The sequence below is a fragment of the Passer montanus genome, unplaced genomic scaffold (genome assembly GCF_014805655.1).
Source record: "Passer montanus isolate IOZ18808 unplaced genomic scaffold, ASM1480565v1 scaffold190, whole genome shotgun sequence".
Classification (NCBI taxonomy): Eukaryota; Metazoa; Chordata; class Aves; order Passeriformes; family Passeridae; genus Passer; species Passer montanus.
Window position 1 is genome coordinate 1 of NW_024366481.1, and position 19,686 is coordinate 19,686.

Genomic DNA, 19,686 nt, shown 5'->3' on the forward strand with positions numbered 1-19,686 from the left:
TTTGTGACTTCTGGTGGTGTGGGAAAAGGAAAGAAAGTGGCCATAATTATTTGTAATCAAGGGGAGTGCATTGTCATTTCAGGATTTGAAATTCTCCTTTGGGTTGAAGAGGATAATAGCAAAGTCTCTTTGGTCATCTATTTCAGTGCCATCAGCACAGAGCTGTTAGTATTGTTGGGCATCTTTATGGAGACTGGGCCACAGCCTGGTGTCATAGAGATCCTGCCAAACATCCCATTTCTTACCTAACACTTTTTGCGATGAGCACACCATTAATGTAATGACTTGAGTATCCAAATGAGCAGAGCGTGACCATAGGGATGGCACTTTTCCTTCAATTTGACCATGAAAAGGTTTCCTTTTGCCACATAAAGAAGACAAAACTTGCAGCTGAGAAACAGAGTTGCCGGTGGGTCCTGTGTGCCCAAACAGGGATTTTCAACTCAATATATTTGTGCAGGCATCTTAAAGTGTCTGTGTTGAATATGAGATTCCAAATGTTTGTTTCCTTACCTGAGGGACACCTGGTTGACTTCCTTGCTTTCCTTCCACTTACCACTGTTTTCTAGAAGAGGACAAGAAGGTTAATGAGTTTTATTTTATGGCAGCTATGCTTAATTGACCAAGAAACACTGCTGTGATGCCTTTCACATAATAATCCTTGGAAATACTAGTGTTAGTATAGCAAAGTACATCTTCCAAAAAGCCTGGCAAGCTGGTGTGAATCCACAGGGAAAGAAACATCCTTTGCTGACGTAGTTCCCACTAACTAGGACAATCAATGAAATCAAATGCCAATGCAAGATCTGCTGAATGTTGGAAAAGCTGTGGCTGCATCGGGGTTTGGGTTTTTGGTTGGTAAAGGAAAGGCATCTCTGGGTCTCTGCCAGGGCAGAAACTGCCACTGCAGAGTGAAGCTTAAACAATGGGCTCAGGAGAGCAGTTACAGATGAGAAAGAAGCAAGTGGAGCCTCCTGTTTCCTTTTTCTGCAGGCTCAATTCCTGATAGCCAGAGGAGGGATACCGAAGCTGCGGCAGCCCAACCGATTCTCGCCTTGCCTGTGTGACTTCCTGAGCTGCTGCCTGCAGACAGATGTGATGTGGCGCTGGTCTGCCAAGGAACTCCTGAAGGTAAAATGCAAAGGGGCTGCAGGTGAAACAGGGTGTGAGGGATGGGCTCCTCCTCCACGGAAGTCCAAGGCATCAGATGAGCCCCCTTCCTCCTCACCTCCACTCTTGGTGCTCTTCAAATGAAAACAGTGAGGAATCCTCGGCTGAGCTGGGCTGGCAGGGCCCTGTAAAGGTCATCTGGTGCAAGTGTCCTGCAATGAGCAGGGACATCTGTAAAGAGATTTTAAAGAGATTGCTCAGTGCCCTGTTCCACCTGACCTGGAATGGTTCCAGGGATGGGACACCTAAAAGCTCTTGGGACAACCTGGGCCAGTGTTGCACCATGCTCCAAATAAACATGTTCTTCCTTAGACCTACTCTGAATTGATCCCCATTTTTTTAAAAAACATTCACCCACATGCTATTGTAACTGGCCCTGTTAAAAACAGTGTCCCCCACTTTCTTCAAAGGCACTCTGAAGTTTTGCAAAGTGGCAATAAGTGGCTCCCTGGGGCCTATTGTTCACAAGACAGAATAACTCCACCTCTCTCCACATTTCCTGAGAGGACAGGTGATCTGTTTTCTGACTGTTTTTGTTGCCCTGTTTTGTAATTTGGTGGTGTGCTCCTTTTTATCTAAAGAATTGTAGTAGAGAAATACAGGGTACAGAGACATGCAAAGGTGGTGCAGGAACCCAAGGAAGCCAGGCCTGGCTGAGTGGTCAGAGATTTGGCTGTGGGCAGGAGGGGCTGTGGGGGGCTCACTGTGAGCCTCTGAGGGGCCCTGGTTTGTGCCCCCGTTTTTTGGGGTTTTTTCCCTGTGGACAGCATCCATTTCTAACATCGGCCAAACCAGCATCCACCCTGGCAGCACTCATCAACTTCGCAAAGAAGAAGAAGGAGAAGGAGATAAGAATGTAATGATCAAGATGTTATCTCGATAACCAACTTAGAGCAGGATTGTAGAGTAGGACTCTAGAGCAGGATTGTTAAGTAGTTTTGTAGTATAGGTTTATAGAGTAGGACTGTTATTAAATAAAGTTTCTGCAACATCAACTCAGTTGCAAGATTCTCCTCCATCTGACCCCTTCAGAAAACTCAACCTTTCCTTCTGAATTGCCAGTTGTTTTTAATTGCTGCTAAGACACAATTATGGCTTCTTTTGTATGGTTTGTGAGTGGGGAAGGCTTTTCTTCATTCATCCTCTCCAGACCACACTGCCTTTGGAATATGACCCACTGGCTGGTTTTTGCCCAGCTGTATTTCTAGTGGAGGCAGAAAAGTCAATGGCGTTTGCAGGCAAAACCAAAGGAGGAGTGGGGCAGCAAAGACATCCTGGTGGATTCAGGCCTTCAGTTGTGACTCAAGAACATTTGTGTTCCTGCCACTTGATCTGTATTCCCAAGTGCAATCTCTTTGGCAGAAAGAGAGCCTTGTTCAAGTGAGAAAGCAGAAGGATCAGAGAGGGGGCTCTGAAAGGACAGATGCCTGGCAGAGCCCGGAGCAGCCTGAGCCTGGGCAGAGGCAGGCTGGAAGGAGGCCCTTGGAGCTGCAGGAGGCAGCAGCCGGGCCCTGGGTGCCTCTTGCTGGCAGCGGGCGAATCCTCCGCTCTCAGAGCCCAGGTGGCAGCTGGCTGCTCCCGAGGGGAAGCGTAGCCGTGCTGGGCACAGCCCAGACTGGAGGCATTGGCCGTCTGGAGTCTGCCCAGGAGCAGAGAAAGGCCAGGGGCAGCCGAGGGCTGGTGGCCTGGCTGAGGATTCCTACTCTTGTGCCGGCTGCCCTGTGACTCCTGGCAAAGGGCAGCAGTGTGTGCAGCACTCTGGGCAGCGGCGCAGGGAGCCGGGCTGCTGGGCAGGCTGGAGCACAGGGCAGCGTCCTTCAGGCACGGCGCTTCTGCCAGGGCAACCCAGGCCAGCCTGAGGCACTGACAGCTTGGCAGCTCACATCTGCAGGAGCCAGAGCCTCCCACAGCTCTGCCAGGAAGTGCCTGCAGGCCTAGAGTTCTGCCCTGAGCCACAGCAAAGGTGTGAAATGCAGAGTGTTCTGCAGAAATATCCATGGCCACCAGGCCAGCCTGCTTTGTGCTCTCTGGAGCCCAGCAAGTGCTGTGCAATGCAGCTCTGAGTGCTGGGAGAGAGAGAACTGGGGGTGTGCCTGAGAGTTGTGCATAAGTAGTGAATTGATTTGAAAGAGAGGAGAATAATTTCAGCAGGCAATTTGTGTTTTCTTTCTTCCTTTCTGAAAGACAGATAGAACGTAGCTTCATTCAGCCAAGCCCTTCAAAACAGCAACTGAAGCAATTCCCACCCAGTGAGGAAAAAAACTCCAAACCCCCCACATCTTTCTACTGTAAATCTTGACATTTTGGGCTGGTCCTGCAAAGGGCTATGTGGCCTTTAAGGTCCGAAGCACCTTCCTGTCTTGCCAGCAGGGACAAAGGATGCTTGGGTGGTTCTGGAATCAGGTTATGAGCTTGTTTCTTTTGGCTTCTCATTTTGTTGCAGCCCCTCTGCGCAAATAACCCTGTGAGCCTTGCTCACTCTGTCCATCCCAGTGTCTCTGGCACAGGCAGCAGATGAAAGCCTCGTCTGCTGAAAAGGAACCTATTTGGAATGGTGTAGAGATCCAAAAGTCCATACAGTACTGCACCAAAGGATTACACTCTTCTCTCTTCAAAAGCTTGTGACTGATCCTGCCTAAGGTGGTTCTACTGAGTATCAGCCAGTGCAGGCGGTGGCTGGCCTCAAAGGACATCCCAGCTAGCTGCGGCCAGCACCGCCAGCAGCACGGGGGCACTCTCCCAATCCTGGGCTCGGTCAGGAGAGTGCCTAAGGCTTTCGCCTTGAGGGACGAGGATCTGCAGGAAAAGGGGCTGCTACCCAACAGGAGACAAAGAGACGGACTCCAGCTGTGGTTAAGTCCAGGTTCAATAACTCCAGGGGTTCCACAGCTGAAGACCCCGAACTGGGGTCCGACAGGCGCTTATAAGGAGGGGAGGGTACAGACAAGTGATATGGTCTTTAACCAATGAGGACTAAGGGGGGCGTGGTGGGAGGATAACAGACATAACGGGTGAACCAATACGGGAAAGCCTGGGGAGGTGCCCTGGCCCCTGAGCCAATCACTTGATGCCCTAGCTGGAAGGTTCTAGATGGAAAGGTTGGGCCACCGAGTGACGGACAGGGCACCAGGGAGGGATTAAGGAATGGATACATTTGTTGTCATGGGTAACGGGGAGGAGAAAGACTAAACTGATGGGGCAACCAAGGAGAGGGAGAACCAGGGCAGAACCATTACAACAAAAGGGGTAAATGGAATGAACCAATTCACAACTCAACAAGAAACACACCACAACATCTCCCCCTTTTTTGTTTAAAAAAAATATGGAAAACTCAAAGACTGGTGTCATTGTCCAAATTAAAATTTCCAGTCCAGGGGTGGCCAGAAGGGACGGGAGTCCATCGATCTTCTTCGCTTTGCTCTTCTCCTTCCAACTGATCTTCTTCTTCTGCCGGATCGTACTTTTCCTCTTCAGCCACCACCTGGTTTATGTCAAAAGGGGAGACTAACTTGTGGATTAATTTTTGTACTAACTTCCAAATAATAGAAGAGGCAATTAAAATTACTAACAAAATAAAGAGTATTAAAAGCACTGTCTTTAAGATTGAGCTGGCCCAACCGGATAACCCCCATCCCGAGAAGACGTCCCCCAGCCAGTCTGATGTTCCCCTTTTAATGTCATGAATCATGTCCCGCATCTTCTTGATGGAATCTCTGGCATCCTCGGCCTTGGACGATAAGTTCAAACAGCAGAGCCCTTCAAACTCCTCGCACTGGTGGTCATGCAGCGACAGCAAAAAGTCAATCGCTGCTCTGTTTTGGAGAGTCGCCCGCCTTGTTACTTCCTTGTCTGATAGGAGGTCACTGAGAACCGCTGATGTTAAATTGGCTTGTTTAGCAGCCCAACACTCTAGGTGGGCCAATTCACCTAGAGATTTCGCTATGGACACCCAGGGTAAAAACACTGTCCAAGCGACACCTTCTGGGATAGACCAATGTGTAATTTCGGAGTCACACTGTGAGTCTAGTTCTTTTAGATCTCTTTTTGAGCGGGCCAAATCGCGTGTGACTATCTTGGATTTCCAATTTTCAATTTGCATGTCGTTGGGAGTAAACAACGTCAGCTTTCCGAAAGAACACGGGCCTCCTATTAGACGGGAGGGGATGCCTGCCCATGCTCGGTCTCTGCAAATAAAAAAGATGCCACGAGGAAGGGATCAGGGTTTATCATCATAAGTGATTGTTGTGGTGATTTGGGCAACCGTATCACACCAATTCCCAACCACGTAATCTTGATTATTCTGAATCACAGTAAGGTAGGGTTTTTCTACAGGGTCAGGAGCTAACATAAACTGTATACACATAGGAGCTAGAGCGGAGCCGAACAACTTAAATTCAACAGGGTCAGATTCTGCAATGTTTAAGTTAGAAATAAAGCGTCTCCATACCAAGTTAGGATTGATTCCGGGGGAATGGATAATTTTCTGACGGGACAAGAGTTTTACGGAGGAACCGAGAGGGGGAGCGAACTCATCTGGGTTTGAAGGGATCCCCACAAGGCAGGTCGACAGAGGGTCTGCTGCTGAAGTGGTGGTTAGACACAGTTGGTCCTGGCCGAGGGCCTTGGCGAGCATCTTCCAAACATTATTCTTTGGCTGGGGGATGATCCACGGGTCTGTTTGTGGGAGTGTGGACCATAAGATGACGGCAGAGATGATGACAGTGACCGGGATGGGAGCCATTGGGCGCAAGTCTCTACAAAGAAAATAAAGGAAAGATGTAAGGGTAAATTAAAAACTTTGGTTCTGCCCCGGGAGGAGATCCAAATCACCAGAAAAGGGTTTGCGTTTCCTTCTCCAACAGGCCTTCTCTACCTGTGTCACAATCCCAACTGCCATGGTCTTTTTTGGCAGGAACGGCTTGACCCATTTGGAGGGAACCCACTTCAGGCCTGAAGGAGTGGATACGCAAGCGTATCCCCTCCCTCAGGTGACCAGATTGAAGGGTCCCTCTGTCTTCCAGGTCTCCGGGTTCTTTATCAGGACCGGGGGCCTGCCCCTAAGGTGCAGCTTGTCGTTGTGCCCGAAATGTCTGACAATCGGTGGATTTAAATTGTCGTAAGAACAGTTTAGGAAGTTAATAGTATAAAGTGCTTTGGCAAGTCGGATTTGGGGGGACTCCACCTTCATCGCTGAATGTTGTTGTTGTAAAACTCTTTTCAGGCTCTGGTGGGTCCTCTCCACCACGGCTTGGCCTGTTGCAGGAATAGGGGATGCCAGTCTTATGCTCTATTCCCCATTGCTGCAGGAAGCTCTTGAGTTCCCTGGATTTATACACCGGGCCGTTATCTGTTTTGATGATTTTGGGAATGCCCAACACGGAGAAAGCTTGAATGAGATGTTTTTTCGTGTCGGTTGCTTTCTCCCCTGCATGGGCAGAAGCATAAACTGCACCGGAAAAAGTGTCAACAGACACATGGATATAATTGAGTCTACCAAATGCCGGATAATGTGTAACGTCCATCTGCCACACCTCACAGCTATTGAGGCCTCGGGGGTGTGTGCCCAAATTTAACGATGGAAGTTGGTGTGATTGGCACTGGGGACATGTGGCCACGATCGCTCTGGCCTGTTCACGGCTGAGTTTGAATTGGCGAACCAGACCAGGCGCATTTTGGTGGAAGAGCTGGTGGCTGATCTTAGCCTGCTGGAACACTTCCGGGAGCGGGGCCATCTGGACGGGGGCAGCGAGAGCATCAGCTCTTCAGTTCCCCTCCGCGATGAACCCCGGCAGGTCAGTGTGAGATCTGACATGCATCACATAGAACGGTTGCTCTGGGTGGGAGACTAAGTTAACGAGTTTTGAAAGCAAGTTAAACAGTGACATGTTGGACACCTCTTGCAGAATTGCATTTTCTGCTCTGGACACTACACCGGCAACATATGAAGAATCTGTGACCAAATTGAAAGGTCCAGGGAACTTCTCAAAAGCCATTACAACTGCATCTAACTCAGCTACCTGAGGCGATCCTTCGACCTCAGTAACGTCAGCCTCCCACCGCTGAGTGTCAGGATCCCTCCAAGTCATCACTGACTTGTAGGATGCTCCAGGTGCGTCTGTAAACACAGTAAGAGTTTCTAGAGGAGTTCTACTCTGGACGCTTTTTAAAGATAGAGAAAATTGCACATCCTGATTGAAAATTTTGTGGGCCTGTCTATGGATTGAAATTTGGCCAGTGTAGCTATCCAATGCAAACTGCAAGGCCTCGTTTTCTTGGAGCAGGTGTTCCAACATTGCCTTAGAAATTTGGCCCGAGTTCAATTGGAGAGGAATATGGATGCAATCAAAATCTTGACCTGCCAGCTCCCTGATCCGCAGCCTGGAATTGCGGATCAGTTCCGCCACCAGCTCCTGTGGCCGTGTCATTCTTTTGAACCTGTGGTGACTAAGGAACACCCACTCTATGATCAAGAAGGGGTCCTTAGACCCTTGGTCCCTTTCTTTGGATGAAGTGTCCCATTGAAAAATCACCCCATGGAGGTACGGCAGTTTTCCTAGAATGATGAACTTGAATGGCAAACCCGGTTGGTATCAATGGGCCTGCCTGGCAGAGATAGACCTTTGAATCTTTTCCAGTGCAGCTCGTGCCTCTTGGGTGAGGAACCTAGGAAAACTGAGCTCCTCTCCCCCTTTCAATAAATTGAAAAGGGGGGCTAGGTCGTCGGTGGGAATGCCTAGCCAAGGTCTCACCCAATTTAAGGACCCACACAGTTGTTGGACATCTGCTAAAGTCCGAATGTTGTCCCTAATTACCAGTTTTTGGGGCACAATGGTGCGTTTGCCAATTTCAAGGCACATGTATTTCCAGGGTGGCATCCTTTGAATCTTGTCCTCTTGCAGCTCGAACCCTGCAGCAATCAATGAATTGATTGTCAGGTCAAGTGCGTGTGTAAGCACATCATCGGTCGGAGCACAAACTAGGATGTCATCCATGTAATGATATATGATGGATTCCCCCGCACTTGCACGTACTGGGGACAGCAAGGATGAGACATACCATTGGCAGATAACTGAACTATTTTTCATCCCTTATGGGAGAACACGCCAATGGTACCTCTTCCTTGGGGCTTCTCGGTTGATGGTAGGAACAGAGAAGGCAAAACGTGGGGCGTCATCAGGGTGAAGAGGAATTTGAAAGAAACAATCTTTTATGTCTATTACCGCCAATTGCCAATTTTGCGGAAGCATCGCTGGGGACGGCATCCCCGATTGGAGAGGACCCATGTCTTCTATGACGTTGTTGATTTGTCGGAAGTCGTGGAGGAGCCGCCACTTATCTTTGTTGGGCTTTTTGATGACAAACACTGGGGAGTTCCATGGAGATGTGGTCTCCACCAGGTTGCCCTTAAGTAACTGCTCATCCACGAGCTCTTGGAGCACCTTCAATTTTTGTTTTGAAAGCGGCCACTGCTCTACCCACACTGGTGAATCAGTTTTCCAATTTAGTTTTTGGGTAGGGCACTCTTCAGTGACCGCTGCCCGAAAAATCTGTGGAGCCGTTGGAAGGTCAATTCTGGCTCCCCACTGGGCAAGAAGGTCTCTCCCCCACAGGGGTTCCGTGTAGTCTAAAATGAACGGGCACACTGAGGCTAATTGCCCGTCCGACCCCTTAATTTGCACGATGTTCCTTGATTGTTTAGCCAATTGGATGCCTCCAACACCCTGGACACGTCCAGCCACATCTTGCAATTCCCAATGTGACGGCCACTCCCTAGAGGGAATGATCATCACATCTGCCCCCGTATCCAAAAGACCTTGTAAAAGCTTCTGGTCCCCACCTTTTTGCAAACTACAAGTTATACAAGGCTTTTCTTTGCCAAGGACCTGCGCCCAGGCTACCGTGTGTAAGTCTGTTTGTTGCCGAGGATGTGGAAGCTCTGGATCCCATGTAAACTCAGGGACTGGAATGGCTTGGGCGATGATTTGTCCCTGAAGCAAAAAGGTGGGAGGGCGGATACAGTACAGCGCAAGTGAAAACTGTCCCGGGTCTGATGTTAAGAGACCTGGAACAATGTTGATGTCAAGGGGTGTATATTTTGTGTCTCCGACGACAATGTACTTACACTTAATCCGACACCAAGTACCTCTCTATTCCGGGCACACAGAGACCAGATGGAAACTTGAGTCCTTGAGGTGTAACGACTCCATGAGCTGCAACCTGTAGGGCGTAAGTTTGGAAAAGGTTGTTAGAATAGGTCTGGGTCGAGTGTGTCTAAGATATGGTGAAGAAAAATGGGTCAAGTCCAGTTGGGTTGTGAGCACAGGCAGGCTCTGTGGATGTTTCTCCTCCTTCTCCCTCCCTCCGCAAGATGTAACGGTGCCTGCCCTATTTCTGTCATGGCACGGGGAGAAGTCGTGCTGATTGTCTAGTTTTTTGGCTGGGTGTTCCCTTGAGGCCGTTGTTTTCACTTGAAGTCCATAAACTCCTGCCTCAGGGGACACTACGGCATCCAATGTCCCGTCCTCCCTCAGAGATGGCATGGTGCGGAGGTTCTCTGCGGCACCCTCGGGGTAAGAGGTGGATGGCTAGGTACTGGGGTGGTAGATGCGGCTGCTATGACTTCAGTATCAGCGATCGTGACCCTCTGTGCTGGCGGTTGATGTTTGGGGTCGATCTCTTCCGCCAGGATGGAAACCTTCTTCGCGCACACCTCGAGCATCTGATGCAGAGTAGGAGGAGGGTCCAGAGGCAAACTGAGAATGGCGGCTTTGCAAGCAGGATTGGCGTTGGCTGCCGCCATCTCAGTTAGGACTTCTAATCAAGTTGCCTCACTCTGCACCTGCAAATCGATTGCCTTGCGGAGGCTCTCAACAAAAACAACAAACGGTTCATTATTGGATTGTAAAATTTTCGAATAAGTTGTTAGGGGAGTCAAAGGGGATCGCAGACTAAAGAAAGCCTTTTCGGCCACCCTAGCACTTTCCCTCAACACCTCAGAGGGGATGTACCACGCCTGCATCTGCCCATCCACCCAACTCCCAATCCCACATAGATGGTCGTTGGATATCATTTCCCCATGCAGATCTACGGCAGTGTGTGAGTTTCCCCACAGTGTGGGTAAAAGATTTACCACTTCCTTTTTCCAAGCTGCCTCCCACATGATAAATTCTGTGGGGTTGAGGAGGCAGGAGAAAAGACGCCACAGGTCTGCAGGGGTGACCTCCAATTCGGAGAGTGTGGCCCTCAGGATCCCCCGGAAGTATTCACTCCCCGGGAGTAGTCCTTTTGGGCCTTACATAACTCCTTGATGACATGGTGTGGGAATGGGGTCCATTGGATTTGGGGCCCTCTCCGGATGGTTAGTGACCGGAGCCGCCGATAGGATGGGAAGCGGCTCTGGGCCCCGGCTCCCACTCCCCCCCCCCGCCACCCGCCTGAGCGTGGGAACCGGAAGAGGGACCGTGGGAACCGGAGCCAGGAGAGGAAGAGGAGTGGCCTGGGATGGGGGCGGGGACAGATGTTGTTTTTGTCCCCGCCTCCAGGGCATGGTACGAGGGTGGGACTGGTGGTAGAGGAGGAGTCAGCGGAGGAGGAGACATGGGAGGAGCAGTGGGAGAGGAAGGGGTGGAGAGAGAGGAGGGGTAAAGGGAGGAGTCTGGGAGGGTAAAGGGGTTGTTCAGGGAACGAAAAGGATTGTGGGAAGAAGAAGGGGTTTCGGCGGGAAACGCCATGCGGTCCCCGCCATTTTCAGCTTCATGGAAGCCATTTTGTGATGGATCGGGAAACAGGAGGTTAAACTTAACAGAAGGTTTACGAACTAGGGATTTATGAACTGGGGAAGCAAGGGAACGGGAAAAGCCCTGGGGGGTTTGGCCAGAACCCCTCAGGCGGGGGTTTGGGATTTTTGAGGAGAGCCAGGGAGATGATAAGGACCCTGCGCAGTGCTGTTGCGAGCTGCTCCCCTCAAAATCCCAGGTTTTAGGCAAGCGGGAGAGGGAGAAGGGCTAGGATGGGGAGAACAGGGCAAACTGGGGTTCAAACTGGTGGAGGATGACTGCCTTCTCAGTCCTGAACGGGATCTTAAAATCTTCTGTACTTGTGAACTCCAAAAGGAGATTTTTGAAAGTGATGAGTCCCCTGACCAGCCTAATTCCTCTAATTTAGCACAAACTTGGTTCCAAAACTGTAAATTTTCAATTTGGTCAGGGGATATTTCAGGGAACTGAGAAAGCAGCCATGATGTCAACCTTTTAACTTCCCTTTTTTTAACTTTTTCCACCCCCCCACTAACAAGGATTCCCGCAACTTGGATAGTGAGTCTCTTTTGAGCTGCAGAAAGTTGTGCACCCATGATTAAGATTTTAAAGAGTGCAGCTCAATCTGCCCACCGCCCTGGAGAAACGCGAAAGAAAAAGTAAAAAGGGAGCACCCCACCAAGCCTTGCCGCTGGACTATGCCAGCAAGGGTCTGCGCAGAAAAGAGAGCTGTGCACAGAGGCACAGAGAAAAAGACCGAACAAAGTGGTCGGGAATTAAAAAGGCAAGGCAAAGAAAGAAGGAAACGGGAAAAAGGACTTACGTTTCGGCGGAGGTCCAACTAAAATCTGGGACAATGGCTCCTGCTGGGGGAACGACTCCGTAGGTGCTCGGAGCTGCCGTTCCCGGTCCCCTGGGAGCGCCACCCACCAAAAAGGGGTCTGCTCGACCAGGGGTAGGTTGATGGCCAATGAGGATTATTCCGAAGTCCAGTGGGTAGAGCCCAAAGGGTCTGGAATCCTCGTCCGTGGGGTCCGGTGATGTTCTTGGCCTGCCGCACATTGGGTGCCAAACTGCAGCGGTGGCTGGCCTCAAAGGACGTCCCAGCTAGCATCGGCCAGCACTGCCAGCAGCACGGGGGCACTCTCCCAATCCTGGGCTCGGTCAGGAGAGCGCCTAAGGCTTTCGCCTTGAGGGACGAGGATCTGCAGGAAAAGGGGCTGCTACCCAACAGGAGACAAAGAGACAGACTCCAGGTATGGTTAAGTCCAGGTTTAATAACTCCAGTGGTTCCACAGCTGAAGACCCCGAACTGGGGTCCGACAGGCGCTTATAAGGAGGGGAGGGTACAGACAAGTGATATGGTCTTTAACCAATGAGGATTAAAGGGGGGTGGTGGGAGGATAACAGACATAACGGGTGAACCAATACGGGAAAGCCTGGGGAGGTGCCCTGGCCCCTGAGCCAATCACTTGATGCCCTAGCTGGAAGGTTCTAGATGGAAAGGTTGGGCCATCGAGTGACGGACAGGGCACCAGGGAGGGATTAAGGAATGGATACATTTGTTGTCATGGGTAACGGGGAGGAGAAAGACTAAACTGATGGGGCAACCAAGGAGAGGGAGAACCAGGGCAGAACCATTACAACAAAAGGGGTAAATGGAATGAACCAATTCACAACTCAACAAGAAACACACCACAACAAGCCAGGCTCACACCTCTATTGCAGGGCTGTTCTTCTTCTCCTCAGTAACCATGGTTCAGCTGTCTCTCGCTGACATATTGCTGATTGAAGACCTGTCTCTTCTACATCCCTTATAAAAAGACCTTACCTTAGATTCTCAAATTTTGCATGCATGCATGAAATAAACAACACAAACCTCTAGGAAAATCAAGACATTCGAGCAGATTTCATTTATCGAACCCTCACCGACTGCATTAAAAGTAGGTCTGTAAACCTTTCTTCAGAATTTTCTTAATCGTGGCTCCTGAGTTATTTTTGGGAGATAACTATGCTGCCCTTAACAACTCCAGATTACTTGGCAAGCAGCAATTAGTCGTCCATTAAGCATTCCAGCCATTCTGTAGCATTTCATTCAAATAACTGATCCCTGGATATTGCAACCAGCTAATTTCTGTGTGCCCACTTCTTTTCCATGTTCTGAGCCAAGTGCAATAGTATCCTTGTGAATGCATCCTAACACACTTCACGATGACACCTCACTTTTATTCCCTAGATTCTCCCATGGAAGATTCCTTGCTCTTTTTTCTCTGCCACCAATGAGCATCTGCAGTCCCTGCCAGGCACTGCTCCTTGGGGGTTCTCAAGGCAGAGGCAATGCTCTGGTGCACCTGGCGCAGGTGACCCTTGGGCCCGGGGAGGGACCGATGCTCCGAGCTCCTGCGGATCCGGCAGCGAACCCGGGTGGTGCCGTCACCTCGCTGGGAAGCCGAGCGGCCGACGGTGCTGCCGCCCCGGGCAGGGCTGTGCTCTGAGCGCCGCCGGGGCTGCCGAGCAGCGCTTTCCACCTGCCCCCGGCTCCAGACCCAGCCCCGCAGCTGCGCTCTCCTGAAACGCCCTGACCCGCGCCCAGTCCTGGCCCGGCTGCAGGACTCCCTAAGCCCTGGCTCTCCTGCTTCCCAGTCCGCCTGCAGGAGCCGCCGTTCCGGGGCTCCCGCTGCTGGGTCCTCCTCTCCCACGTCTTTCCCCCATTTCCCAGGCCCTCTCCACTCTACTCGGGATTTCCTCCCGTTGTCAGGATCTCCCCCGTCTCCTGGGCTCTCTCCCCTCTCTCAGCTTTTCCCTGGTACTGAGCTACCCCTTGTCCCAGGCTCCCCCCTTTCCCGGGCTGTATCCAGTGCTTTTATTCGTCTCCCTGGATCTCCCCTTCTCCTGATCACTTCTCCCTCTCCCATGTCTCTCTCTCCTCTCCCGGGATGTCCACCTGTCCCCGGACCGCCCCATGCGCCCGGCCCCTCGCCGCCCGTCCCTCGCCGCCTCGGGAGGAGCCGTGGCTGCGCCCAGGGCTGTGCCCGGGGCTGTGCCTGCGCAGGGGCTGCGCTGTGGGCGAGCTCGTCTGGCCTCGCTGTGGACAGTAAGAGCGCCGACCTGTGCTCGCTTCGCACCTTCAAGGTTGCCAGATGCCTTGCAGTGGAGCTGGAGTGCCCGGGGTATTCCGGTCGCTTCTTGTCCTTCAGCTCAGCAGGAAGATGGTTCCAAGTGCAGGTGCGAGGGACGTGTGTGCAGTTTGTGTCCTCCTATCCCCTGTCTGTTGGAGTTCAATATGTTCACTCTGGCAGTAAATTCTTGGGTATCATGATTATGAGCCTGGATTTACCCAGACTTTTAAGCAAAGAAAACTTGGAGACATTTTTCTGTGCAGTTCCTAGAAGACAGCTGTATTGTCCGTGGAGGTTCTGTCATATTTTGATTTGTCTTGGAGGGACTTGTGGGTTTCTTTGCTGCTGGAGTGTGGGAATCCATAAAATCAGAGAGTTTTGGAAAAGATGCAAAAGGCAGGCCTCAGAGACAGCAGAATTGTGATTAGAGCTAAGCAGTAGCCATAAGATAGGTCAGCAGAAAAATTATGTAAGAAGTGCAAAAGTACGGACAAATACAACAATGGTCTGTGTATTAACACTTGGCTAGAATGACTCCCTAAGCTGCAGAAAAGTACATCTAGTGAGATATTAGGAAGTTCCAAGCTTAATAATGGAGCTCTGTGCCTTGTGTTTTAAGTCTTTACAAGCAGGTATTGTATTCCAATAAGCCATCATTGCTTTAAGAAAAGGTACATGTGTTCCTAGTCATTGGATGTCAATATGCTTTTGCTTTGTGTGATTGGTCAAAAAACTGATAAAATAAGTTGCAACATTAAGTTCTTGGTCTGCTGTCTGGGATGTGAGCTGCTGGCATCTTCCCATTGTCATAACCATGGAACGAGACTGATGCTGGAAAATAAAACAGGTCAAGGCACGTTCCTAGCAGTCCTGCCCCATTCGTGATTTGTACACAGACCACCGGCGGGCGATATTTGGGTCCTTTTAATTTTTTTTTTCTTATGTATGTTCAGCTGTTTTAAGAAGTTACTCACAAGGTCTCTTGGGTAAGCCTTTTTATTAAATCAAGGAGGGGGATTTGTGGGTACCTGAACTCCAGCCAGAGAAAAGCCTGCTGCACTCCCCTGGCCGGCCAACCCCTGAGCCACTGACTTGTAGTCAGGGTGAGCAAATACCGCCCCCCAGAGATCTTTGCAACTTTGTGTTGATCCCCAATTACTCATTGGTCCTTCCTTTTGTGGACCGCCCTGAGCTCCACCCTTGAGCCCTTACCCCATTGGTTACCAGATTTGTCCCACCCCCTCACGTTTCCTATATAATCCCCCATTTTGCTGTGGTTCAGAGTTTCTGTGCCTGGCTCTGTTGGTTTGGAGAGTTTTTGTTCCTGGCTCTCTTGAAACAAGGCCCTGCTCTTAGGAAGGGCTGCTACTCTGTGGAACGCCATACAGAGCTCTTGGCTCTTTCTCCATGTTGCCCAGAAGAAGAAAGCCAAAGGCATACATTGCACGCTGGGCTGGGAGAAGGACATGCCTGGGCCCCTGAGCCGTCCTTCTCAGGACACTCTTCAGTAAGGTTGTGGCGCCCTACCACCCCGTCGCTGCTGCAGCACCTGTTAAACCTGTCATTTTCCTCCAGAGTTCAGAAGTTCAGGCTGTCTGGCCTCTGCAATAGACTCTGAGTGGACCCATTTGTTCTGCACCCTAAAGTTCAGGAGTTCAAAGTGTAGTCAAATTAAGACCCATTTCAAAGACATAAACACTCATTTCTCTTCAAGACCTTCACCCCATCAAGTTGTTTGTAAAGACATTAGCTCCCATCTTTCCTGTGCTGAAAGGATGAGTTTGAGAAGGTTTTGTTGGGCCTCCGAGGCTCAGAGCTGAGATGAACACCAAGGTGAGTAAGGCCTGGATGTGTCCTCCCTTCCCGCAGTACAGTTGCACAGGGCGAGCTGCAGCAGTGGTGCTGCATCCCCTTGTTGCATTTGCAGTGCAGGAGATGAGGGAGAATTCTCTGTGTATGTGTGTGTGTAGCGAAACACAGGAAATTGCTCCCGCCTTCTGTCAGTACAGTGACATCAGCAAAGGGCAGTCAGGCCTTCTTGAAGGGAATGAGAAAAGATCTTTATACATCAATGGCTTTAAGCATTAATGAGTTTTGCTCTCCTTAGGAGCTGATGTGGTGGTTTGGGTTTTCGTTGTGGTTTCAGACTTCTTTCAAGTTTCTTTTTAGGGCTGTATTGCAAGTGCCTCAATAGAATGGCCAGCAATGTAACTGCTGTTCATTAGAAGAAAGAAATTTTGTTATTAACTACTCTTTGCTGTTTGACATAAACGTAGCTCAGAACTCCATAAAGGCAGTCCCTGCCAAAAGTGTATTGTAGATAGATTTCCAAAAGTAAATGTAACTAATTAAGTTGTCCCTACATAGATAGAGATTATAATATGTAGCTGTAGTCTCCTTGGAGCAACACCAGCACTACAAGGATAACTTCAGTGTAGAATATGAAGAATACTGGAATTTACATGTCCTGGTGATGTTGGGGTTTGGACAACCCCCTCTCCAGACCACCTTGTTTGAGAACGTTACAGGGGAATATATTAACTTTTCACTGTGTGTTTCCTCCCCTTTTTTCACTCATGATGCTTGGCCTTTTCCCGTCATGTTTTCCACACTTTCCCCCTCACTTTTCCTGCTATTTTCTCCCCTCAAATTACTCTTTTTCCCTTCATGTTTCTCAACCTATTCCCCTTAGGTTTCCTGCACTTAGTATCTCACAATAATTCATGGGCGTGATTGTTCTGGGTAGACGCCCACAATGGCATCTACATTATCTGTTTGCCCCTTAATTCTTACTCAGAGACTCTCAGCTGTACCACTGCCAGTTGTGAACCCCATACATTCTAAATCTTCCATTACATACAGTGCCATCCCTCCACCTCTTCTGCCCTGCCTTCCTTCCTGAAGAGCCTTCAACAGGGCACTCCGGCCACAGGACTCATTCGACAAGGTTTCACATATACCAACAATGTCAAATCTCTGGGACTAGGCCAAACCATCGAGATCCTCTTGTTTGTTCCTCATGTTGTGTGCATTGGTGTAGAAACATTTCAGGTGTGGTACATTGAAGCCAACACCTTGTGAAGCAGATTGAGGGATGTGTTGCAGATGTTAGGTGTCTTACAAGTTAGTATTGTGTTCATTGCATAGACCTTTTTAGGACTCTGTCCATTTGCTCTGTTTTATGAAAAGTTTAGGTGCAAAATCCTACTGTTGTGAGCAAGGTGAGCATGGAGAAGGGCTTTATCTGCAGCAGCTCCCTGCAGGAATGGTCACTGGCACATTGTGCTGGACACCTGCATGCTTAATTTTTTCCACTTTTAAAACCCATTTTGAGTTTCCACTTGCTGTGCATGCCTGAGGACAGTAAGAGCCTTGCACAAATATTTTAGGCACAGAGCAAATCTTTGAAACTTTTAGAAAAGGTCACGTAGCTCAGTGTGGAGGACCAGACTAAAGCGTGTTTTGCCTCAGACATTCCGACTTGCAAAAGGAAAGTTGTGATTAGAAGAAAAGGTCCTGCAGAGGTGGAGCACCACTGCCCTGAGCCAGCTTCCTGCTCTGCTTGGAGACTTGAGCTCAGTCCCCAAGCTCAACTCAAGTTCCTAGAGAAGGGCTAAAAGCGCTGGCTATGCCAGGGCTGGCTATGAAAAATCTATTGTGCTTAGGAGGCTGCACCAGGTAAACTGTAAAAGCATGCAGATCACGGCCTGCTGCTTTCTTTTTTTCCTCACTGTCACTGTCATTATTTACTCCAGCTCTGGATTATCCACGTGTTGTAGTGGCTAACAGCTGGCCTGGAGGCCTTACAGTTTTAATTAATCCTGGTTATAATTTTATAACTGAAATGTAAGTCATTGTAGAATTATCTTCATTATATAACTTGATCGGGCTCCTGAGAGTTGGCATGGTGAAAAGACAATTTACCCCAGCTCTGGTGCTGCCTTTTTCCAAGCTACGGGCAACAGCGCAGGCTCCCTTGTCCCTGCACAATTGTCTGCAGAGGCCACTGCCTAGCAGGTGCCCTTGCCCATCCAGGAGATGTCCCCGTTCAGGGTGCCACAGCTGCACAGCCACACTTGGGATGCAAGTGAGTGGAGCTCAGCCAGAGCAGGAGGTTGCCTTTGCTTCCCAAACTCACCCGGGAAGTGAGCAGCCAGGTTGAAATCCCTTGTCGGACGGGGCCATGGCAGGACCTTGCTGGGGGTCAGCCTGCAAGAAGCCAGCTGTGCTCGCAGAGCAGCCCCGCAGCAGAAAGGGCCAACAGCCAGCTGCCACCCAGCCCCAGCAGCCTGAGCGTGGCACACAGCTGGCAGCCTCTGGCCCGCCGGCCTCTCTGCCCCACGCAACAGCGCTCCTGCCAGCGGCAGCAGCAAGGATGAGCCAGCACTGCCACTGGATCTCCAAAGCCTCTGCTTGCTGAGGAGCACCACAGGCACTTCCTCCCTCCTAGCCATACATCCCTGGCACCCCAGCACAGCCAGAGGCGGGAGAAAGACAGCCATTCTCACATTTTCCAGGTCCTTAATCAGCCTCTCCAGCCTCCTGGTGCTCAACCTCCACCTCAGGCCAAGAAAGAAGCAGAAGATGAGCTGTGATGTCTCTGCGGTTTGGCTGAGGGAGCAGTGCTCAGGCACAGAGCCCAGAGTAGAGGCACACTCACTGCACAGCAGCGGCTCATCTCCTTCCCCAGGGGTTTGAGGGATGGGACACGGGTCAATTGGGCTCCTTTGGTCCTGTGAAGAGGGAGAGAGCTGCATGAACCCCAAGCCACCTCTCTTCTCTTGTCAGGCAGCTCTGTCTGAGAGCTGCCCACAGCTGCAGCGGCAGCTCTCCCCAGTTGGAGAGTGGTGTTCCCCTGTATAGCCGCTCCTGAGCATTCTCTGGCTGGCTGCTCCTGAAGCACTCCCCAGATTACCCCTGTAGGTTGCCCACCCACAGCTCCTTCAGCACCTGGGAGCCTCAAAAAGAGGGAAGTGCAGGCCATGATGCTCCCCAGCCCGAGGGCAGATGTCCCCAGCCCTGTAGGAAGGACATGGGGGCAGGATGAAGCCCCATGGTGGGGGCAGGACAGAGGTGCTTCTCAAGCCCTGGTTCCCCCTGATGTGCCCCAAGCAGAAGCTTTTACCTTTCCCTTCTGGGGGCCAAAGAGTGACCAGGGATGCAGGACATGAAAATGCCCCCATCCACTCCCTGCCCAGGTTCTGCATAGAGGGCAGAGGTCATTTCCAGGATGATGTGTGCATGCCTGGAAACCTCTCCTGCCCTGTCATGACAACTCACCCAAAAGTGGCAGTACAGGAGCTGGTGGGACAGGTGACGATGTTGGAGCTGCCATCTTCACTGCTGCCCTTCTGCTGCTCCTCCTCTTTTCTCTCCATCACTGCTGCTCAGCACCTAAAGCTGGTCCAGAGCCAGGCAGAGCTTTGGGTGTTGTTGTCCTGGCTACAGAGAGCAGAGGCAGGCAGTGAGGGGCAGGTGGCCTCCCTGGCACCCCCTGGGGCATGGCCCTGGCTTTCTGCCCTGCTGATGTTGGGATAACACTGGTGCAGGGTGTCTTCACCCTGGCCCCAGAGCCAGGGATGGGGAAAGGCCCTTCAGAGCACAGCTCTGAAGGTTTTACTGCAGCTTGGCAACCACCAGTT

At 50.6% G+C, this 19,686-nt stretch overlaps 1 protein-coding gene across 1 annotated transcript; it reads right to left on the reverse strand.

The window, feature by feature from the left end:
- Positions 1–4,123: 4,123 nt before the first annotated feature.
- LOC120500895 lies at positions 4,124–10,508 on the reverse strand. Its single transcript, XM_039706388.1, has 2 exons — positions 9,314–10,508; positions 4,124–5,924 (listed from the first exon to the last, which is right to left on the reverse strand). The coding sequence occupies exon 2, from the start codon at positions 5,267–5,269 to the stop codon at positions 4,502–4,504; it is 768 nt and encodes a 255-aa protein (XP_039562322.1). The 5' UTR covers positions 5,270–5,924; positions 9,314–10,508; the 3' UTR covers positions 4,124–4,501.
- Between the last annotated feature and the right edge of the window lie 9,178 nt (positions 10,509–19,686).